The sequence below is a fragment of the Aythya ferina genome, assembly GCF_964211825.1.
Source record: "Aythya ferina genome assembly, chromosome: 10".
NCBI classification, from domain to species: domain Eukaryota; kingdom Metazoa; phylum Chordata; class Aves; order Anseriformes; family Anatidae; genus Aythya; species Aythya ferina.
Window position 1 is genome coordinate 7,077,479 of NC_140306.1, and position 23,896 is coordinate 7,101,374.

The window sequence follows — 23,896 nt, forward strand, 5'->3', positions numbered from 1 at the left end:
TGAGCCGGCACACACACACACAGCAGCCTGGCAGCGATTGCTTGCACAACTGGGTCAGCACTGCCTCTCTCGGGGGACCCTGTCTAAGCCTCAGCTATTGAAATAATTACAATTTCGAGCGTAGCTTATCCCGCGTCTGAGCATTTTGCCTATCAGTCAGGTTTTTTCCTCTAGGACACGCGGCCTAGGATGTGCTGAAATTGAAAGGGGTTCACTGCTCCCCTGGTTTCTGCTTGTCGTGCTGCAAATGGGAGCGGGTGAGGTCCCTTTAGCCAGCACAGACAGCCTGGGGCACGTTGCAGCTCCTGCTCCAGTCTCGCTGCTGGCCAGGGACCACTGGAGGAGATAGAACTGGTGGGTGAAGGGAGAGGGACGGGGAGATAAATCCTGCTCATGGAGGGACTGGTGTTACGCAGACAGGACTGTGAGGATCTGCATGGTGAGCAGAGCCGGGCTGCTCCCTGGCTTGTGGAGAGCTGGTTTTGGATCCAGAGGTAGAGGCTGTGTCTTGCTAGAGCCTGAGGTTGAAGGCAGTTTTCTTCCTTCAGGTAAGCAGTGGAAAGAAACCCGTTGAGATGCAGCTCTATGTCTCGTTGGGCTGCAAAGCTGCTGAACGATGTAATTAAAAATCCAACAAGATAACCCGTGGTGTAGGCAGTGCTGGGCAGCTGGGCAGGGAGCGATGCTGAGCAAAGCCCAGCGTGAGGGCTCGGTCCCTGCCAGGCAGAGCTGAGCTCTGGGGCTGGGCTTGTCCTGCCACAGGGGACACCAAACCCCTCCAGGTGTCCCCAGCCCCCTTCCTGGGGCTCCCTTCCCAAAATCATGAGATTGTCTTAAGGATTGGTTCCCTACCAGTTTTGGGGTCGTTACTGAGCCTATTGTGCTCTCTGACTTGGAAACTAACGCCTTGCATTTCATCTCCGTGACTGGGAAAAAATAGGCGGTTGTTTTCATTTCTGTATTCTAAGAGCTGGACCTTTAAGGGGGAAAAAAACAAAAAACAACAACAAACAGATATGTTGAGATGTGAGCCTGAGCTGGCAGGCTGCCTCCGTCGTTTAGGATGTGTCAGAGCAGCCTGTTGGACACCTTCCCTCCTGCTGGCCTGCCTGGCCAGCGATGGGGCTCGCATCTTGCTCTTCTCTCCCTCGTTTGGTCTGCAGCTCGCACCAGCTAGCAGGGAGCCCACCCCTGTGTAACCTGTGTTACGGGGAAAAAAAAGTGCTGCATCCTCTGCAAAATATCTTGAGAACTCCAGACTTCATCTGAGGTCTGCCACGTTATCTATACTCCTTAATTTTAATCATCTTTGTGTTGGATCTGTTGTGGTCAGTGGCGGGGCTGCAGCTCAGGGGAGCAGCCTGGATCAGCATCAGGAGTGTGCTCAGCACCCTGGGGCCCTCGCCCAGCTCAGGAGGGGACTGGTGTTACTGGAGAGAGCTGGAGCACCTCTGGGCTCCACGACCCACCCACAAAGCACCCCAGCTCCTCTGGCTGGGTGTAGCCACAAGGTGGCACCTGAGCATGGGCAGGTTGGTGTGTTTTGATCCGTCCCATGGTGCTGCTGAGAGCTCTGTCCACGTCTTTGGATGCAGTCCTGCTACCCTGCCTGTCTAGGAATGCACAAAGAGAGCCCAGATTGGGGATTTGATGGCGGTGGTTTTATTTTCTTCCCCCAGTACGTTGTGTATTGTTTTGCCCCAATTTCTTGGTCTCATCGTGGAGGTGCCCAGCTTTGTGTGTTGCTGGCTCTTGTCTACCATGTGGCGCTGAAGGTGACAGACACCAAAACCGGAGCCTGCTATGGGCCGTGCCCCAGGGGAGAAGGATCTGGGGGCAGCAGTGGGGACCCACACGCAGATGCTCCACCTGCTTCTGCAACTCACCCTGAAGGCAGACCAAGTGGAAAACCACCCTAGGCTGGTTTTGCTCAGATTTTGTTGAAATTGGCAATACTGGGGGTAGTTCTTTTTCCTTCTTAATTAAGCAACAGCAAATCCTGCAATGGTAAAGGATTTTTACCAAGTCTTAAAAGTAAAATTAGTCTCCAGCCTGAAACCGAGCATGGACAACGCTCAGCCAGGAGGGGAGAATTTTTCCAGGAGTGGAAATGGGGTTTGTCATAAAAGTTTCAACACCAGCCCAAGTGCCTTAGCAATTGCTGCTGTTGGCACCACAAAGGTCGGAGGGAAATAAAATAAAGCAATGTGCTGCAAGCCTTTCTGGAGGTGTGCAGCCTGTGCATGCTTGGCTGTCAGCACTGAGATCAGGAGGAGCTGCAGCTCTAGGAGTAGCTTGGTTCCTGGATTATTTCTCCCTTCCTTGGCTTTGTGGCATTACTGTGCTACCTGCTCTCTTGCTGCTGCCTTATGGTGATCTCTTAAGCCAACTGCTTGATCCAAGCATCCAGGGTCAACCGAGCTGTACTTAGAGACCACCAAGGGCACCCTGTCCTCAGACTTTGGATTGCTGCTACTGTAAACGCGTGTGGCTAATTAACAACCCCATTAGCCTCGTGCACCCTGGTTTTGCAGATAAAAGCTTTTTTTAAGCTTCGTTTTCAACCCGGGTCTCACAAAGTCTTTGCAATTCATTCCTGCTGATAGCTGTGTTTGGTTTTCCTGGCTGAAGTGGGTCTAGAAGAGTGTGAAGTGGCAGAAACGTTTTGTCCAGAGAGATGCCACTTCGTAGCTGAGTTCTGTGGGCACTGGGTACCTCTGGGCAGCTGCCCGGGGTTATGTGTAATGTAAATATGGTGTGCGAGGAGTTGGAGGAGGATGCAGAGCTTCAGCTCCAACGTGGGGTGCCAGTCAGTGACTCTCCTTTTAGCCTGCCGTGGTGAATTCGTGGGCAGAGCTCTGCTGCCGTGCCTCAGCTTCCCCATCTGTAAAACAGGAGAGCACTGCCCTTACTGGAGGAGAGGTGCAGGAGTGAAGGGCTACGTTCGTTTTTCAGTCAGGACAAATGTCTGCCTTGCCTGTGGGATCTGGAGAGATGGGTCTGTGTAGCTGGAGCTCGCTTGGGGTGGGAGGATGCCTCATTAGCTCTCAAATGAAGGGAGGAGATAACAGGCAGAGACATTAAGAAGCCCTTGTTAAGAGGCTCAGGGGTCACATGAGCTGCCCCAAATCCGCAGCCTCTCCCTTTTCCTATGAAGCATTGTGGTTTAGTGACATACAACTGGCCGAAAGGGCTGATTGCAATCAGAATGATGGCTCAATCCTGGAAAAAAAAAAAAAAAAACAAAAACTCTGCGCCATGATGCAAGGGAATCGTCCCATTATTTTTCAGACCTCACATCCGAGCTGAGCAGAGGATTGCTTTTTGAGGGATTCCCAATCTTGCATGCTAATGTGCTCACAAATGCATGCAAATCCTTCATGACAGCAGAGCACAGGCGTCTCGTGGCCCGGCTGCGGACAAGGCTCTGTTCCTCACATCGCTCCCTGGTACAACCCATTTATTTCCATCATAGAAGAAACGAGTGAGGAACAGAGATAAGCAGTACGGGTAGATGATAGGAGCTGTTTGCCGAGCTCCTTCTTTGTCCAGGAAGAATGTTAACATTTCTGCCACGGCTTTAAACTGTCCTAAACTGAGCACGGATTGCTTTGGTGCCATTTGCTGTGTTATTGGCTGACTGCTGTGTGTAACGAGAGAGATCCTTGTCCCAGAGACCTCGCTGGTCAGTTGGACTCGTGTTGAACCTCATGGATGTGCACCTAGGTTGGAAGCATGCTTCTGCATCCCAAGCAAGAGAGACTTTACAGCCAGATTCTCTCCACTTGATCTCTTTGGCCCTGTTTCCTTTACATTCCCCTTTTTGTGTCTGTTTTTGGCCGTAGAAAGAGGGCTCAGCTGAGGGCTGGTGGACGCAGTGTGTGCCAGCAGTGGGTGGGGAGGTAACGGGACAGGCTGGAGCCTCCCCGGTGCCAGGAGCACCACACCAAGCAGCCATCGCAAAATCAAACGTGTCCACCTTGTAACCTCACCCGTTGAATTGCTGACCCTGAGCAGAACAAATTTTTCAATCTGTTCTCAAGCCGCCGCTGCTTCGTGCCATGTGCAGTCAATTCGAGGCGGGCCTCTCTCCAGCTACATCTGAAACCAGGAAATGTCATTTTCTCCCAGTTTTCTCCCCTCCCAGCCCGGCTGCAGGGCTGTCCCACGCACAGCTCCACGTGGAGCAGACGTGCCAGGATGCTCCACAGCCTGTGCCTCCCTCAGCACAGTCCCTCTCCTCTTTGCTCTTGGTTGGCAGCTCCTGGATTTGCTCTCCATGCCTGAGGTTGGCAGTGCTGTCAGCTCTCCCTGCTTTGTTAGGAAACAGAGCATCACTGGCCTTTTCTTTGCTAGTTCTCAGCTCTGGAGTCAGGTGAGGTTCTGGGATGCTTCCAGCTTCCAGTAACAGCACCAAAATCTCCGCATCTCTGTTACTCTGGGGCAGGACTTCCCCAAGAGAGGCTTGCAGATCCTTTCTGCTTTCTCAGGGGCTAGCACAAGCCACCCCAGCATGGCTGAGAGCAAGGCAGAAGGGCTCAGGAATGAAGATAGGATTTCCAGGGAGCGATTGGCCTGATTTCCTTCTTGCTTTCAAAAAAAAAACCACCACCGAACCAACAGAAAACAGTCGCCTGCTCTCACCCCCAGCAGCAGCAGGCTCCTTGGCTGATGCTACGAGCCGAGCTGGGGAGCAGCAGCCGTTCCAGACAAGGTGCTGGTGTTCAGCTGAGGCTGGTGGCTGGCCAAGTCGAGGGTTTGTCCCTGTGCAGGACGTGCAGCTCGGCACCCTGTATAAGGAAAGGCATGCAGCATGCCGGGGCAGTGCTGAGCAGCTCCGGGCTTGGATGCTCATCCTGTGGCCACAGTAATGCCTAATGTGATAGAGGGAGCTGCAGGACGGGCTGGTGGCCCCATGTGTCCCCAAAACCCATCAGCTCAGCACCAGGGCATCAGCAGCACCAGCATCTTATTGCTCTGGTCACTATTCACATGATTGGGCACCAGCGTTATCTCGCTTAACGCCCTCCTGCTTTGAGTTGTGGTTGGGGATATTGCTTTTGCAGTTTCATCTCATGTTTGAAATGTACATTTTTATATTAAGTTTTCGCTATGGGGAATTATTTTTAATTATAGGGAGCTGGAAGATGATCAAGTAAAGTTGAATAAGTGAGACCTATGTGAAGAAGTCATGGAAACCATATCGTAGGAGTAGAAAGATACTCTTAGGATGCTGAGTATTGTTCCCATGAAACAGCATATCCTAACATAAAGAAAATACTTGTAATTAAAACTGTTAATCTTCTGTTTTTAACGAGGGGAAAGGAGGAGTACTGAACATCTCCAGGGCAAGATCTTGAAGTTTGTACGGTTCGCCCAGGGAGGCTGCAGAAACCCCATGCCTGGAGAAGCTCAATTTTTAACAGTGCAAAGTTTTTATGAAGCCCGTTGTCCCGGCCTGGGGACATCACAAGGGGATCCATGTGTCCTTCCCATCCTTGGCTCTCCTGATCTTTCCGTGGCTGCTGGCACGTAGCACATCCCAGCGGCAGCAGGGCAGAGGCTGCCTGCGCTCAGCCTCCCTCCCCATGCCGTTTTCTCCACCCTGCCACCTGATACCACAATTTCTCTCATTAGCTCTCCGAGCACACGCTGCTGGGCTGTCTCCTTTTGAAGCCCATGATTGATGTCCTGAAAATTAAATTTGGCAAAGGAGCCCTAAACTCCGTTAGGATAACTGCCCAAGTCGCAAACCCCGAATGTGAGGCTCTGGAGCTATTAATTATTTTTAACATCTTGTTGCATATTGAGCTGCTGCTAATCGTGTTGTGAAATGAGATGGAAACAGCTAAGGAACCGGCAGCTTTGCTGTGGCAGAGAGCCTTTCCACAGTAGCTGATTAATTAAAGTATTCACATGAAATTGTGCCTTGATTATTTTTGAAGGTAACGGCCGGAGGCGATGCCGAGACGCTCTGGCTGGACGCAAACCAGACACTCGGGGTGCGTTTGGGGCTGTGTGTACGTTAGATCTGATGAAAGGCAGGAAATGGGAAAATCTGGCAAATCTCCCTGGCTTGACTGAACGGAGCCTCTTGACTTTTGCTAGAGTGCATTTTTTGTGCTGTAATGGCCAAGTGGAAATTTAGACTCAAAGCTGGATCGGAGCACTGGTATGCTTTGCTGGCCTTTGCACGGTGGTTAAAGAGAAGGAAAGGTGTTTGAAAATGAAAGCCCCTGATGTTTAACTGTTCCTGCCCTCCAATTTTATTTGGAGGGCAGATAAATTACAGCATTATAGTAGAGAGAGCTGCAGTGGTCGCAGTAACTTTTCTCCTGCTTTTTGTCTGTTACCTTATTTCTGAAATGTGGGCCTGATTCCCCCTTCTGCTGTCCACGTGAAGTGGCACCCAATTCCTCAGAAGCGTTTGATTAGCTCAAATTAATTCAGAACCCTGCGCGGTTACTTTAAAATAGATAACATTGACCCACATTGTGGAAGAGCATTGTATTTTCAGAAATAGAAAGCAATTTATCAGCACTCTAACCCCCATTTGGGGGCATGGGGAGTGTTTTCAGGCTGCTTTGTCCTTCGCTATCACCCCTGGTGAATGGCTGGGGTGTTCTAGCAGCAGAGCAGCTGGATACTTGGGTCCATGCCCATGAAAAAATCTCCTCTGGACCACCAGCTGCAGGAATACACACTTAAAAGAAACGTTAAGTGGTGGTAGTTGCACTGAGTTAAGCTAATGTGTGTTAAATGGCAACCTTTTGGTTGCTCTCTCTGTACTTCTTATTATAATAAATTATATTATAGCATTGCACGTGTCTTGGGCAGTGAGCAAGCTGACATGCCGCTGAGCTGAGGCGTGTGCCATCGAGCTGGGCCGTTAGCATCCCGCTGGCGTGCGACTGCAGCTTGTGTCGCCTCCCTTAATTTAATTTAGCTGTATATGTTCAGACTATAATCAATTTTTATGCTACTTTAATAAGCAAATTTATGCTATCAGCATGCTAAAAGGACTTGTCATTCACAGCTTCCCAGTCAATCCACCATTTTATGCATTAGCCAAGAGCTTGGCTGTCCTAATTTTGGTAAGTGCTCCGCAATTACCGGCCGGTCCGTGCCAGGCGGGCGCGTGGCCCCTGGAAATGCTCTCTGCAGAGCAGCAGAGGGACGAGCAATTACATAGCCCCAAATGTCTGACAGCCTGACTCAGCTGAATTGCCAAGTGTTGTTATAGCAAATACGGACTTTTTATTTCCTGCGTGCAAGAGGGACAAATGCTTTGTTAGAAAATAAAAAAAAAAAGTGGCTGAGCTCAGTAGCTGCAGGCCAGCGGCTGGCAGGGATCTCGGCTGTTTCCCGTTTGCAGTGCAGCTCACCAGGGGAACTCTTCTTTTTTTCTCTTTCTTCCCCTTGCAGGAAGATTTGCCTTCACTGTAAGTGCTCCCAGGAAGAGCACATCGTGACAGTTATGCCTTTGGAGATGGAGAAGACCGTCACCAAGCTCATGTTCGACTTCCAGAGGAATTCCACCTCCGACGACGACTCGGGCTGTGCCCTGGAGGAGTATGCGTGGGTGCCCCCCGGCCTGAAACCTGAGCAGGTAACCATAATGCTGAGATGCCAAAATATATTGTGGGAATCTGCTCTTTGGAAGTAATTGCCCTGATTTTTTAGGGGAGTGAGCACTTGCTGACTACGATTCTGCTTCTGCGTATGCTGTAGAAACTTTCTGATGCAGGTCTGGTCTGAACGCACAAATGTAGTGACGTCAGGATGCAGTCCTCAGGGGACTTGTGTTTTTTGTGTCTGTAGGCGTAACTGGCAACTGAGAGGGGGGAAACAAAATACTTTCAGGATGGATTTTGTTGTGGTTGTGGAAAGGAACAGGTACAGACAGGCATATTGCTGTTTCATGGGGAAGAAGTGGTGGGATGCCAGCGTGCCTGGGGCAGCTGGCACACATTTCTGCTCTCCTGGGCCACCGTGCCCCTGCAGTAAGCCCAGCACAGACGGACAAAGCCAGCAGGTCACTCTAAAAATGGGCAAGAAGTTTCACTTATGGGAAATAACCTCTCTAATGAAGTTCAAGTATCTCTGTGTAGGAATTTAACAGGACGGATTAGACCTCAGCATGCTGTCTGCGTGGAAAGTGCATTGATTTCTGCTCCGTGCAGCTTACACGATTCGTTTAGTTTTTCTGCTGATCTTTTACATGTTCAACTCAGAACTTAATTTGCAGTGGGGACTACAAAATGAGCTTAGCCTTGATAATTGCTATGGCAATCATTTTAAACCATGTAAGGAGGCTGGGAGAGGGTGGAAGGCTTTCATTCTTATTGTTACAGTTACTGTCTTTAAATCCCGTGTTTTCCTGAGATTTATTCAAAGGGCTTAGGCATTTCCTGAAATATTTTGGCACCACCCATAGGCTGTAAATATTATCTGTCTGATTAGAGAAAATCCAGTTGTTTAGGTTTCTTTTTTTTTCCCCCTCTTGTCTTTACAAGCCTGGCTTAGTGCTTGCTTTCAGCCCCGCAGCACCATTTGGTGCCAACCAGCCGTGACAGGCAGTAGCCTTGTCTTCTGTCCCCTTCCCTGTGGTGGAGGCTCCCTGGGAGCCTCCCAGGAGTTGCCAGGTTGGGTGTATAGCCAGGTTCAGATGGTCGTGGAGGAGCTCTGCCTGTCCCTCAGGCTGAAGGGACACGAACCAGGTGGGTTTCAGAAGTCTCCTTGCAGGACCATACCCAAGCTGGAGCCTCCTGCTCTCAGCATGGCCCTGGGCCCAGTGGCTTCTGGAGCCCATGCTGTCCTGTGTCACTCTACCTTTGGGTAGAAATACAGTTATTTAGCAACAGGCAACTCCTGACCCCGTAGACATGTTGTCTGATGATTGCAGCGTGCCATGGACAGCAATTGAGACCCATCTCCAGCACAGTGGTGATATATGCCAGTAGATGTGGATGCTTCTTTGATCCCTGAGGTGATATTTAAGAAATTATTTCCCCTCAGGGAGTCTGGGATGCTCAGGAGAAACAAAAGTCCATTAGTTCTCGCAGTAGATGACTAGTACTGAGTAGTACTGACGTCTGATGCGTTACCCAGGTTAATGTATTTTTAGGTTCTTCCAGCACCTGTTTCTTTCAGAGGTCACTGTGCTCCTCAATACAAACACGAGCTTTCTAACTACGCTTCTCTATCTGTGTTGCTGGGTCTTTCAGCAGATTTACCACTTCAGGCCTCTCTCTAATCACCATGGAGATAGATGAAGAGCAGCCATAAGCAGAGCCTAAGACAGGCACTGAAATCCTTCCAGCATAGCTCATCCACCAGCCCTTTGGGGATCTTGCCTCTAAGGAAACAAAAGGTTTGGCTATGGAAGAGCCACAAAGGGTCAAGCATTGTCCTTGTGTGGAGAGGAGCACCCTGAGCTTCTCCTGTAGGAAATGGTAATGGTGCTGGCATGGTGAGCAGCACCTGAGCTTCTCCTGTAGGTAGTGGTGGTGGTGCTAACATGGCGAGCAGCACCCTGAGCTTCTCCTGTAGATAACAGTGGTGCTGGAGGTGCCCCGGGGCACTGGGGGGGTTGGCCTCCTGCACAGCCCAGCTCAGTGCGGTGAGCAGGAACCTCTGCAGTGACTTGCTGGAGCTGTACAAGGCTGCAGACAGACATGTGGCTTTCTGCTCGATGAGTCAAGCGTGCGTACGTGATGCAAAGCCTCTCGAAGGCTGGTGTCTGAAGCCTGCAGCTGCCGTCAAGCAGCTGGTGGTGGGCCCGGCTGCAGGATGGGGACATTGCTGTCAGGCTGGGGTGAAAATGCACATTTGCAGGCAATGAATTTTTCTCTACCTTCCATTGCCTCTCTGTCGTATCTCTCTGACATGAAACAGATGAAATGAAACAACTTTTTCTGCAATATTCTACTTTATTAAAATCTCCACGCAGCATATGAGCTGGGGAGGTAAGTAGTCCCCTGAAAGACTAATGCAGTTTTCTTATTATACTTGGACGACAGCCTTCCTACCTCGCTGTTCATGGGAGACAGTGTTCACGTCTCACTCAGCGCAGCAATTTACAGGGTTTCAGTGGGGGAAGTTGGCCAACAAATATGACATCGTTTTTTGGCAGTTTCAGTGGGTCATTTAAGAATTTGGAGAGTCCCTTCTATCTGTAGCTTAAAATATTTATTAGATATAATCAGAAGGGGAATCAACCCAAGCATGCAGGTCTCACTGGATTCCTGGACAGTAATTTAGGAGTGATCAGCTGGTCCATGGTACATGCCAGCTGTGTGAAAATCGTGTTGATTACTTAATGCCCATTACTGAACAGAAAAAAAAGCATTGGTCAAGTCAGATCCAGCTGTTGCATTGAAGAGCAGAGCTGCAAGTTATCCCTTTTATTATAGCTGATCAGCCTGCAGGACTACAGAGTGCTTTACACAACAGTTATTATATATTTCTACAGAGTGCTTTACACAACAGTTATTATATATTTCTAAGAATGCTTGTAACAAAGATAGTGATATAAAAATGTTAAAATACAACTGCATAAGGTATGGTAAAAATTAATCTGGAAAATGGGCTAAAATTTATGAAACCTATGCTCAGGAAAGAAATTTAAACTGGAAGGAGATTGGAAATGTTATTGTGTTGTGGAGCCCAGAAGTGCTTGGTTTGCTCAGCCTCCCCAGTCGAAAGGCTTCTATCACTCCCTATGTATTACAGGAGGAAGAGCAGTTATTCAACCTAAAACTTTGGCACACAAACATAGATATAAACTGGCTCTGAATGCATTCAGGCAGGAAATTGGAAGAGGTTTCAAACCATCAGAGGTGTTAGGCTCAGCGGCAACCTGCCAACAGGGAAGGCGGAGGGTAAAAACCCAAGAGTGAGCTCCATAAATTACAATGTGTTCAGAAAATGTGGTTTCTTGCAATAGCAGTTGGCTACCCAGGGTGGCCGGGAGGTTGCTGTGAGCTCTCATCCCACCTGCATCAGGACCCCGATGAAAAATTGTTTCGTGGTAGAGGAGGGAGCTCTCTTCTGGAAGACGCTGATGCAGATGGGAGAAATATGGCTGTACAAAGGGAGAAACAGAAGCTCGGGGTTTGAAGAAATTCTTCTTTTTGCCTGCCTGCAGTTCTCTGGTCAGATAAAGCGTGAAAGTCTTGAAATTGGCAGCCAGCAATAGAAACCCATCCCAGTGACCCCAAGATGGGCCTGGCTGTGAGGCCTGCGAGGGCGGCTGCAGGAGCCGGCATGTCTGCTGGGGCTGGTGGCCCATGAGCTGGGCCTTCCTCGCGCTGACACCCAGTCTGGGGCAGATGCTTGAAAATAAACACTTCTCTGATGTGTTTTTCACATTTTGTAGGCAAGGCATGCGCAACTACATGTGAATGCACAGCCCTGAATTCCTCGGGCCTGTGGTTTGGAGAAATCCAAAGAGGTTATAACGTGCCAACTTGAATTTCTGGATACAAGGGATTTTTGAGGATTTCTGCCTTTATTGTGTCTCCGTAATAGGAGCAGCTGGCTACGGGCACAGATTTCAAATGGAACAAAAGATGTGCCTTGCCTTAGCTGCGGTGTGGCTTCCCATATGGCTCCAACACGCCAACGTTCAAGACCCTCGTATGTGCCATAAGAACTTAATTCCCTCTTGCTGACAGCACGGTTTGTCGAATCAAATTCCTTCAAAGTTAAGAAAATCTCATCTGTGCTAATATTAGCAGCATTATGATTCAGGGGGCCATTTTCTTCTAAGGCAGCCACCGGGAGATAGGATCTCGAGAGCTTCGCAGTGTGGTGTGAGGCTGTAGGTGTCAGGGGAATTTATTCGGGGGTTAATGTACGTGTTGATTCCTGTTCTGGAGCTTTTGCAAGGTCTATGGCACGTACCTGAGTTACAAAACCTCCAAGCTCTATGAGTTGCTGTTCATGTTGCTAGTGAGTAAGCAGCGGAGACAAACCTGTAGTGGATATGCATTTACACCGTACCTAAAAATACCAAGTTTTACCACCTCAGTGGTAAAAGAAAGACTTTTACCACCTCACTGGTAAAAGACAGACAGTTATCTGGGCCATTATCTCTGGGGGACGTGTGCCTCACTTGTGCCCATGTATCACAATCAAGTGCATTTTACCTTCTCGCCCTTTCTTGTCCTGGAGCTTTATTCCAGCGCACAATTACAGCTTGTACTTGCTACAGCATTATTCTAGCATGCTATCCCTCAACTTAAAAATAAAAGAGCATTTTAAGTAGCATACCCAGAAGAATTATCAGCTACAATCAGTGCAGCAGATGATCCTAATAGCTGCTGGTGCTCCAAGGGACTCTGATGTGAGAGCGGGGCTGCTGGTCAGCATGTAGCAGCCAAAAGACCACCATCAAAAGCTTTTGAAAGCACTGCTTCTGACTGTTTAATCCAATTTCCATTTTTGCTTAGAAAAAGGAAAATCATGGCATGCGCTTTCACAAGTCTCAAACTTGTGGATGTATGTCCTTGATTCAAATGTTCTTCTTTAATGCCAGCAGGAAGCAATGTCTCTGCAGGATCTTTTATAGAGCAAGAACTGCTCCAAAAGGCTGACAGAAATTGATGTCATTCTCAACAAGAAACCAAGGAACAGCAACACTCAAACGGATCCACTGCCATTAGCCGTGGGAGAGAAGCGCACGGAGAGCTGCAAAGTATGCCAGAACAAACAGAATTTATGGGAATTGTTTCTCTTTGTTCTCTGCCTTTGTCCCTATGACTCTGGAGTGGGTTTGCAAGAGCAAACCCGTGGCGGCAGGCACAGGGACAGCACGGCGGGATGCTGGGCTGCCTGGCACTGCGGATGGTCTTTGCTGTCAGCACACAGGCACGATCACGGATTTGGGGAGTGATAAAGATCTTCTCCCACCTGAGGCTTTTGTGTGCTTTTCCCAACACCTCTCTTCATTTGTGGTGCTTATGAGCTGCCAGCACAATTTCCAGTCCTGGAGACACAGGCCTATACACTCTCCCTGGGGGTTCCTCAGTTATAAGAGGCAATGGATAGTTTTAAATAATAAGCATACAGAGATTCCTTTTAATGGTTTGCATCCCAACAGCAGTTCCCTGTTTGCAGAGTAGGTTGCTTGTGGGCACAGGAGGATGGAGAGCAGCCTTTCTGCCCCGGTCATCCCACGGGGTGTTCGGCTGACCCGGGACGTGCCTGGCTGCATCCCCACAACAGCCCCAACCGCCTGCAGTGCTCCCTTTTCACTTTGTTTCGGAGCACCCAGCCTCACTGTGAGGATTGTTTTGCTCCCAGGAATAAATAAGTGCTTTGTATCCTGATGGCCACAGAAAAGGAGGATGTGCCAGGTTTGGGCCAAGCAGAACCTGTTTCTTAGCTGTACACGTCTGTGATCTGTAGAGCTCTTTTGTGAGGGCTGTTTGCAAGCACTTGCAAAATTTTGCAGATGCTTTCAGAGTTATTTATGTGTGGCTTGTTTGTGTTTTTTGTTTTTTTTTTTCATCTTGTTTTTCCATGGCAGGCCAGCAGGGATGGTAGAAATATCGAAGACATCAGCTTCGTTCCTTTGTAGCTTTCAGGTTCTCAATGTAAAAGATCATTTAATGTCTCAGTGCTGTTAAAAACCCACACTGAGCAGGAGAGAGCGGGCAGGCGGCACAGCCCCACTCGCTCAGGCCAGCACGGGCTTGCTGGAGCCGCCTGCTGCCTTCTCCCCACTTCACTGGAGTTCATCACATCTCTCCCAATCTCCCACGGCCCTGCTGACCCCACTAGGGTCACCCTTTGGAGAAAACATCCAGGCTCTCTGTTGCACTCAGGCTGCTGCATCCTGCCCTCGCAGGGCTGGTTTTGTCAGCGCCAGGCAGGACAGCCCTGCTGGCTGTGCCAGAGCTGTTGTGGCTCAGCAACTCAGCACCTCTACGGAGCGTGCCAGGACACCTCGTGCTCCTTTGTGGTCCATCCAGCGGTACAGTCACACCGAACAGCCCTGCTGGGTGGGTGCTCGGGGTAGGGCTGTTGTAAGAGAGGTGTGTTCTTGTTGGTGGCTGTGGTGGTTGCATCCTAAGCGTGCGCTGCCGAGGGGCTGTGCCCAGTGCTGCTTCCCAGCAATTCACAGCATAAAAAAAATGCGATCCCCTTCCTGCCCCCCCTTTAATTCATTATTAAAAAGATCCTTTGTCGATGGCTTAGATTCACAGGTTGCTTGCAAAGTTTTCCGTCCTGGAGAAGGTGCAGTGGGGTTTGCTCATAAGGTGCTTGGGCGTGTTCTGTCTTTGGCGAGGAGCCTGTGGGACCGCCGGCAGGAGCCACAGCCATGCCTGTGTTTAGCAGGGCCAGGGTAGGTTTCTAAACTGTAAAAGTTAAACTGGAAACACACCCCAAACCTAGGAAGGCTGCAGAACACAAAGGCATTTGTAAACTAATGTAATTACTTTCCTCAATGCCTTTGAATAAAGTTGGCTCCACTTTAAAGACTTTTCCCTACCCTCGTTTTACGTTATGTTCTTTCCTTTCTCCTGGTTTCTGTCTTGCCCTCCCCTTCTTTTAGCTTGAAGGAGCTGTTAACTTCCAAAATGTGTATCCGCGTTTGTTAGCCATGCCTTCGTTAAAACACAGGGTGCTTAGGTAATTTCTTTCATCTTTAAAGATGAAGATAACACCCTGGGATGGGGAGGGTGGGTGGGAAGGTGAGTGACTGATGTGCCCAGACTCTCACGGCATGGGGCATGTCCCAGTGCTCATGGGACAGCCAAGACCTCCCTGCAGCAGGAGGGGGCTCACCCTGCACCCTGCCACCGCATCCTCATGGCATCTGGGGCCCCCGACCCACTCTGAAGTCTTATTTTGACTTGGCCTGATGGTTTCCAGACTCCTCCAGGGTTTCTCCCATCCAGATGTGAGCAGAGGGGCGAGCGAGGAAGCCTAGGAGGAAATCTAGCAGGGCCCCTCACGTGGTTTGTGTGTTTTAATGCTGCTTGTGAGGATAATCGTGGACAAAATAGGCCTGTTGCAAGGGGAAGTAGCAGGAAGTTGAGCTGCTGCGCTGTACAGCGCAAGTATTTAATAATAAAGCAGTTGGATACCACACGACTTAAAAGGGATATGTTATCCATCCTGAGTCATCACCCCGTGCTGTTGTCCTTATCTGGGTGCAGCTCATGTTGCAGAGCCCCTGGGGTCAGTGAAGAGCCGTCCGCTGATTCCTGGGGGGTCTGGATGGGGCCCTCTGCCTGTGGGGGCTCCGAGGGTCTGTGTGTGTGCTCTGAACCAGCACCGATGGAGCAGCAGTAACTTTCATGGAAAACACCGACCTTTGGTACAAAAGCAAAGTGCAGACGGAGCAGTTTTAGTTTTCCAGTGAGTTAACATTTTCTGCAGGCCTTTCTCTCTGAAAAGCCGGATTTATCTGAAAATCCCCCTTTTCCTTTATTTTTCCCTATTCTTGAGCATCACAACCGGGCTGTGCCAGCCCAACCCCTGGCTGCTCGATCCAGGACCATGGCAACTTGTGGCCCTGTCCCATGGATCGGGGACATCCCAGGAAGCAATAAATGAGAGGTTTTGTTGGCAGGACCCTGGATTATTGTCACCCAGCATCTGCACCAGCCACGTGCCAGCAGCCGCAGGGCTTGTTTGCCATCCGTGGCCCCAGGACCAGCAGCCACCTCCTCTGCAGCCCCTCCGTGAGCAGGTCCCGCTGGCTGATGTGGATCCAAAGCAAACTTTTCGGGTTATTCCGGGCAACGCAACGCAGGTTGGAGCCTGTAGTATTTATTTTGTTTTGCTGTTCAAACCAAATCGCCCATCCCTGCCGAGCTATGTTGATGGTGCGATGGGAGCCAGTTCCCGCAGACCTGATGGGATTAAATGGAAAACTTCCCAGCGGAAGCAGGAGAGGAGCCGTGCACACACGTAGCGCCGTGCCGGGCTGCGGGGAGGCAGCTCCTGGCCTCTTGGGCTGCCAAGGGAAAAAAAAAACACACACACACATCCCTGCTTTTTTTTGCCTAGGGTGCGCGTCTTACAGCTTGTTACTGTAGGGACCAGAGCAGCCTGATGTCATTTGACAGCTCTTCAAAAAGAAGTAGTTTCTGGTCCCCGCCAACTTCAGGGACTCAACGGGGGAAAAGAACTTTGTCACAAGGAAAACAAACAAACCCAGCGACCTGAGCAGCCCATCCACCCGCACGTGGGAAGTTTGGCCCAGAAGAAGGCAGCAGGCTGTTGGGGCACCCAGGACGGCCCAGCGGGGAAGAGCTGGAGCCTGGCAGCCAGATAAAAGAATGGCAGGGGGGACATCGCCTTCAGATTTTCAGCTGGGAGCTCCACTATGAACACAGACAGCCCATTTCACATGGTTATGCCCCAAATAGTGCTCTGCAGTGGATGTATTTGCTCCCTCGTGTAGTGCGCCATAAGAATTTAAGTGTTTTTCATGTGCTTTGATGTCCCTGGATGAAGGATGGTCTATAAATGCAAAGTAAGTGTTCTAATGTACGTAGTTTGTTCCCCTTTTAACATAACAAAATACTTAGCAGCCGTGCTTCTTGCTTTGAGAGTTTCCATAGCTGGTGGGTCTGTTTCTGCTCTGCTTTAGCAAAGCAAATTCAGGGGTTTGCAGAGGCACACGCTCAGTGCATTCCTCAGCTTCAGGACACGAGCATTTCCTTTTGTCAGCACTGCAGAGTTATGGGTGGAAATCTGCTAAAAATCTCCTTTTTCATAAAAATCCAATGAAGGGAAAGTCATATCTTAGTGTTGGTTCAGAGAAGAATCATAAAATGGAGCTGTTGAGAGGAAGAACAATTGCAAACACGACTGCAGCTCTGCCTGCAGGTAGCTCTGAATGAGAACAGAGACAGCTGAATGCAGAGTAATTATTCCAGAATAGTGCTGGGTTTGGACATATAGCCGAGAATAAAAATGAACAAAGCCTGCCAGCCCGTGGGTGAGCTCTCCTGCCAGCCCTGTCCCTCTCGGTGACCGGCTGTAGCTTGTGCATCCCGCAGATGCTGTGTGGTTGTGTCAGCAGAGGAACAACCTTCTCTGGGGCAGCCCAGCCCAGGTGGGGGTGCCCAGGTCAAAGCCCAAACCGTGCCGGTAGCACAAAAGCTCACGTGAAGCCACTGCAAAGCGTGTGTCATTTGGGAAAAAGGGCTGTGAAATCTGCCAGCAGTGCAGATGCTCTGAAATGAATTTCTGCAGTGCTCAAAAGCAGAGGAAATGTATCGGGGGACTCATGCAGCGTGACGGAGGCAGAAAGCTGCAAGTGCTGGGAAAGCAGTTTGCGTCTCTCTAGCCGAGTGCAGATTTAAGGCAGGCATCCATCCCCCTGCTCCTGCCCGAGCATCCCAAGATGTCCAAGGCTGCACAGACCCCTGATCCCAGCCATGCAGTGAGAGCTTTCCCTTACCTTCACGTTCTCCTGGTTCCTCCAAGCCCCTGAACACCACCGTGGCTGTTTTGGAGCTGATCCTGATCCCAGGAGCTGCATCCCGGCCCTAGAGTTCACATCCCAGGTGTGGCAGCCGGAGCAGAGACGCTGGAGTTCAGGGCGTGCTTCCTCTCCGGGCTGCCACCGGGCTCTTCCTGCACCGGGGCACGCCGTGCCCCACCGTGCTGCATTTACAGTAATTGATCTTAATTACGTGCTCCAAGACGAAAGAGAAGAGGAAAAAAAAATTAAAAAAAATATAATAAATAAAAGCAAGCCTTCCAACAGATTTTATCTGCTGTTTATTTCCACAAATTGCAGCAGAAAAGGCCCGGAGGGTTTTGATGGAGGTGGAGGCTGAGATAGCCGGCAACACGGAGGCTGCCGGGGCGCAGCCTTTTTAACCTCCCCTGCCGAGGCAGGTGCCGACACATCCCCGCAGCCGGCGAAGCATGCTCACGCTCTGGAGGCTGACGGAGCAAACGGTAACGAGCTGCTGGGGCTGCCGCCCTTCCTGAGCCCTCTTTTGAGGAAAAAAAAAGGCAGGGAAAACGGAGCAGCACGCGGCTGCCCCGCTTGAGATGATGAGAAATAATCATTGCGCTCGGGGGTGGCTGCTCCGTGCGCGGGGACACGGCTCGGCCAGGAGTGTCACCGCCATCCCCTCTGTTGTTCCCTAGGTGCACCAGTACTACAGCTGCCTCCCAGAAGACAAGGTCCCCTACGTCAACAGCCCGGGGGAAAAATCTCGCATCAAGCAGCTTTTGCACCAGCTGCCGCCGCACGACAATGAGGTGAGCGGCCCAGGGGGGTGAGCGTCCCCGCGGGGACAGCGTGGTGGTGGCGGGGTGGCAGGAGGGGACAGGGTGCTCCTCCTGGGGTCCCTCTGGTCGGAGGCTTGGCTGGACTTCCCTGCAGCTCTTTGGGTGCTTTTTGGGGGATTTGCTTGGAGTTCGGTGACATTGCTGTTTAAACAGATGCGTTTGCTACCTGGTGGGGTTCCATTGGAGGCTGGGAGTTGTTTGTTTTTAAAGCTTCAGCTTTTATTCTTGAAATGGGCTTTCTTCACGTCTTTGACACAAAAGAGCTTTCTCAGCCCGTGGAGGCCAAAGCCACGCTGGAAGCGGCTCCAAGAGCTGTTTGGAGCAGTGAGGCCAGATCCAAAGTTACAGAAGCCCTTCCCAAGTGCTGCTTCCAGCTCATGAGCGCATGCAGTGAGGAGGTGTTTGGCTCTTGAGTGCGAGCAGAGAGCCTGTGAGCCTGGGAAGTCAGGGTTTGAGTCAATACCAGCAGAGCAAACACACCTCAGTGCCTCTCGCAAGAGGCAAGCGAGAAGGCTCTGGTCTCTGACGTGCTCCTCCATCAGCGACATCATTGGCTTCTGCTAGCCCGCAACATTTCCCTGTGTGAACAACAACAACAAGAAGAACTTTTTCGTGCTCCTTTTGAAGAATCCGCTCTGGGAAACGCAGGCAGGGAGCTTGTTGCATCTAGGTCAGACGTTAACGAGTTCGCCCATGCGTGGCCGGGTGCCACGGGAGCACGGCGGCGCTGCCGGCGCGGAAGGGAGCTGCAGACAGCGGGCAGGGGCTTCGCCTGCACCCTCGGGCCCCAACCTGCCCGCCTGCCTTCCCTGGCAGCCGCAGAAGAAACACAGAGCTTGTGCTGCTTCCCTGCACCTTGGCAGGTTTTACATCCAGTTCCCCTTTGTGCTTGGTTTTGTTCCTCTGAAAAGTCGCGGTGTGCTCAGGTGAGGGACCCTGCTGGTGTTCTCCGCTGAGATCTGCTCAGCCAAAAGCTAGGTCTGTGGGGTAAAAATACCCAGAGAAACCTCACAGTTTTATAAGCTTCGGGGAAATTGCAACATTTGTTGTTTATATCCTTTTATTTCACTTAGTGCCTTCCAAGGAGGTTTTGCAAGCATGCAAACTTTATCCGGTATCAGAATAATGTTTGGAGGTCCCGAACAGCCGGCACTCCATCCTTTACATAGGGAACATGGGCTGTGCTCAAGAAACACCAACAAAATATTTTGAATCTGCTGTAAAACCTCTGCCTTAAGGTGACTGGTGGAGGAAGCAGGAAAGCATAGGTCCAATTGCTGGGTCAGGATAAGACTTAAGACTTCCAAGCCTTCCTAGAAACCTAGCAGCTGGAGAGCAACTTCCTGCATGGCAAGGACCAGGCCCATTTGTGCATTTTTGTTTGTTTTTCTTTTGTTTGTCATTGAAGTGGTTGCGGGAGGGGTTTGGATTCCAGCCGAAATCCCACCTCTGGAGGTAGCTCTGTGTTTTCTCGCACTCCTTAGCGAGGCTTGCAGAGTCCTTGGGACCGTGGCTCAGAGCACCGAGTGTCGCTCCTGTTTTCTAGGTCCGCTACTGCAATTCGCTGGATGAGGAGGAGAAGAGAGAGCTCAAACTCTTCAGCAATCAGAGGAAGAGGGAAAACTTAGGGAGAGGCAACGTCCGGCCGTTCCCTGTAACCATGACGGGAGCCATCTGCGAGCAGGTGGGTAGTGGCTGACGGAGCGATGCGAGCAGGATGGGTTTCCAGTAACCAAAGCTGGGGTCGGCCAGGTGTGTGCCATGAGCACCCCATGGTTTTGGGGGGCCAGAGCAGTCTCTTTGGCTAATCCCAAAGCTCCTGGCTTCATGTGGGGGAAGCTGATGGGATCCTGGGGGTGAAAAGGGATGGAGAAACACCAGAAAGGGAGATCTTTCATTGAGCAGTGAATTAGCATGTTCTGCTGCCACTTTTGGAAGAGCAACTCATTAGGGACGGGCGGCAGCAGGCTCCCCAGCCCCATATCATACCCTGGCTTTCCCCACAGTGCGGCGGGCAGATTAACGGCGGGGACATGGCCGTCTTCGCCTCGCGAGCTGGGCACGGTGTTTGCTGGCACCCTCCCTGCTTCATCTGCAGCGTCTGCAACGAGCTGCTGGTCGACCTGATCTACTTCTACCAGGACGGCAAGATCTACTGCGGCAGGCACCACGCTGAGTGCCTCAAGCCCCGGTGCGCAGCGTGCGACGAGGTGAGAGCCCGCAAGCCCTGTTAAAATCCCAGCTGCCCACCTCTGTACCATGTTTTTTTCCAAGGTGTGAAGTTTTTTCTTGAGTGATTCTTGAAAATAAAATAGACCAAAGGGTTCCACCCAACCCCAAAATCCCACTACTGCCCACTGAAAGATGCACCCTGGTATGGACACTGCCCATGGGGATGGCCCAAACATTTTTTTTCCCCCTGTGCGTGTGGGGAGCACACACAAAACGCAATGGTTTGGCTTTGCCAAGTGCTCATCCAAGCTTTTCCTGGGGTTTCCAGTTGGCATCCTGGGGTTCCTGTGGGATTTTCAGCTGAAATCTGCCTGGGGCTGTTCTGAGACAGGTCCTCACGCACAGACATCCGGGGAGGGCTTTCCGTGAGCGTTTCCAGTAACTACACACCCACCCGTGCTGCGTAATTTTAGCCTGGTTGTGTGTGTGCCATTCCTTCCTTCTCCTCCTTCCCCCCCAGAAGAAGCCCCTGGTAGGCAGAGTGTTGTGTTTCTTACAAGTAGTGGTGTTTGAGTGCACGCCGAGCTGAAACTGGCTTTCAGAGAGGAGATTAAAGGGATATAGGAAGCTGAACAAATGGAATACAAAACGAATATAGAAAACCGTGCAGAGTTGACTCTGAACGTTTCTCAAGTGTCAATCTCTGTTTAAAAGGCTGCTGAAGGAAATTGTTCTGGCTTTTAAAGTTATGAAAACCATAGTGTGGAAAACCATATGTACTATAAAATAGCAAGTCCCATCTATGCAAGCGTATAATAGTAAAAATCCAAGGCTTCAAATATAAAGAACATTGACGTATGTATCCAATTAAATTTGTAACGTTACCAGTGAAAAAACAACTCCTAACCATGCAACTGGCCCCGTTTCCCCGTGGTTTAGGCTGGGTAATTTTTTTTCATGTACTTTTCATCCTTGCAAATTCTCATACAAGTCCTTCATTCAGCTGCTTCGTTCACACACGCTTCTTCCATTGAAGCATGCAAGAAAGAAGCTCAGAAAGGGGAAAGCTTTCAGCACAAGCAGGTGGCAGCTGTGGTGGGGACGATGGTGAGGAGCCAGGTTGCGACTTCTTCCCTTCCCTCCAGAGACTTGCCACTTCTCATTGTCCTTTTGATCATCCTTTGTATTCAGGCCCCTGTCTGAGAGACGGGTAGACGTGTTTTAATAAGTGGCTGTTCTGTTCTTCAAAAGTCCCCCGGGTCGATAGGTTGTATATAAGTGTGTTTATTACCCCGATCGACCCCTTCTGCTGATGGATGTGCTTACAAGCAGTGCCAGGACGCGTTGCCGTGAGCTGGGCGTTAACGCTTTCTGGTCCATGCACTGACACCCTCCTGGTGTATTTGCATCGTAACAGGAGGCTCCCCTGGGTGCTGCTCCCTAGGAGCCGATGGGTGCACCTGCCTGCAGCCAGACCCAGATTTTTAGCTGTAAAATTTAGAGGTTGTGTGGGAAAGGGGCACAGCCAAATCACACAGGGAGGAGATGCCAAGACTGGGTCCCGCATCCCACATCCCTTCTCTGACTTAACTCTTCTCCACCTGTGTTTCCCAGATCATTTTTGCTGACGAGTGCACTGAGGCCGAAGGGCGGCACTGGCACATGAAGCACTTCTGCTGCTTCGAGTGCGAGACTGTGCTGGGGGGGCAGAGGTACATCATGAAGGACGGCCGGCCCTACTGCTGCAGCTGCTTCGAGTCCCTCTACGCCGAGTACTGCGACACCTGTGCCCAGCACATCGGTACGTGCGCCTCCCTGGGACACGCTTGCATCCCTCTTTGTGGCAGGAGGGCTGTCAGCAGCCCCAGGAACTGTTGGAATGAGCGAGAGCTTCCTCTGGCCAAATTTAACGTGTGCATTTTTCTTCTAAAACTCATTTTCCTGTCAGCAGCCTGGCTCTTTGGATTGAAGCTTATGCCCAGCCAAGCTTGCTGAAGGCTCGCACGAGTTAATGAGCTACTGACGGGAAAGATGGTTGCTCATTAGGCATCATTAATGTTTGTGTTTGCCGTTTTTAATTAACCCACAGATAGATGTTCTCAGACGGAAAGAAGTGATGGATCAGAGTCGACCTGCCTTCCTAGCACAGGGAGATGGGGTGATTTAGGGTGCGTTTTATACTGGCGCTAGCTGTCACCCCAGTACATGGCCATGGGGCAGCAAGCTGGGTTGTCACAGCCTTGCTCTCTGTGCTCACTTTGCTACTTGGCCGAGCATTTGTTTGCAGTTGGAAGCACGGCATAGGGTGCCCTTTGTCTGTCCGTGGAGGTGAGCTCACGTGTCTGCGCAGCGCTCAAATCATTCACGGGCTGCAGGGAGAGAAAAAAACATTTTGCTCTTGTGCGGCGGCCAGATGGCACGGGGGAAGACACAGGGCTTCAACAAAACACTTGGAGGACGTGTTTGCTGCGACCTATAGCACATCCATCCCGAAAGCTCAGCTGCAGAGCAGTGAAGAAGCAGCTGTTACGCCTCTCACGCTCCCTTCCCTCGTGCTTCCCCCATCTGCTGCCTGTTTTCCCCTCCATCCCCTTCGCCGGCTCCACCGCGGTGCCCTGCATGGACTGAGCCCAGCTAGTTTGCATCCCCTTCCCCGTGGCAGACGTGCTTTCATTCTGCCAGGCCTCGATAAAAGAAAAGAGCCTGTAACAGGTAAACGTGACAGCTGCTACCTGGTGTGGGCACAGGCTGCGGGCTCCCCTTCGCCAGGGCTGGCGCGGTGGATCGGCGCTGAGCCCGCTCACTGCCAGGTTTTCCCTCTGGTTCCCATTTTGCTGCATATCTGCATGTTTCTAGCAATGAGGGACTGCAGCCATTTTGCTGCGGCTTGCTCCGAGTAGTTGCTATCTGTTGTGCTTAGCAGCCACATATATTAGAGTTAGGCATGTGCTTGGGAGGACTGGGTTGTTTGGTAGAGCTACTGAGCACGGAAGCTGTGCCCCCGTCTCCGAGAGGTGGCTTTGGATCATTGAGAAAGGAGCCGATAAAATCCCACCCGCTGTCTTTTCTCTCTTCTGGCTACAAGGGCGCTTTATATAAAGGCATTTTGCTCGTTATTGCTGTGCAGTGTGTGCAAGCAGTGGCTGCAGCATGCATGCAGGCACGAGCTGTGCCCACGTGCAGCGTGGCTCGCTGCTGCCCTGGCCAGCCTGCGCCCTGTGCAGCAGTTTCTCAGGTAACGGGGGCTTTTACCCAGAATGGCAGCTTAAACAGGCAAATAAATGCTATAATTGAAGCCTCGGGAGCTCTGCTCATGGCTTTGACTGAGCGCTGCATCTATACCAGTAAATGTGCTGCAGCGGCTCTGGCCGGTGCCTGCAGCCAGCCCTGGGGTGTTGCTGGCTGGGGACAGGCTCTTTGTCAGCCCCCTGTGCATTCGTTCCTTATCCCA

General features: G+C 50.9%; 1 protein-coding gene across 5 annotated transcripts in view; it reads left to right on the top strand.

The window, feature by feature from the left end:
* Positions 1 to 23,896, top strand: part of PRICKLE2 (prickle planar cell polarity protein 2) — a 103,487-nt gene that overhangs the window by 67,120 nt on the left and 12,471 nt on the right. For all 5 annotated transcript variants that reach the window (XM_084530891.1, XM_084530889.1, XM_084530890.1 and 2 more), the window contains 5 exons: positions 7,426 to 7,609; positions 18,130 to 18,243; positions 19,820 to 19,957; positions 20,280 to 20,483; positions 22,060 to 22,246. In XM_084530891.1, coding sequence (XP_084387017.1) covers positions 7,426 to 7,609; positions 18,130 to 18,243; positions 19,820 to 19,957; positions 20,280 to 20,483; positions 22,060 to 22,246 — 827 coding nt within the window. The remainder of the gene's footprint in view (positions 1 to 7,425; positions 7,610 to 18,129; positions 18,244 to 19,819; positions 19,958 to 20,279; positions 20,484 to 22,059; positions 22,247 to 23,896) is intronic.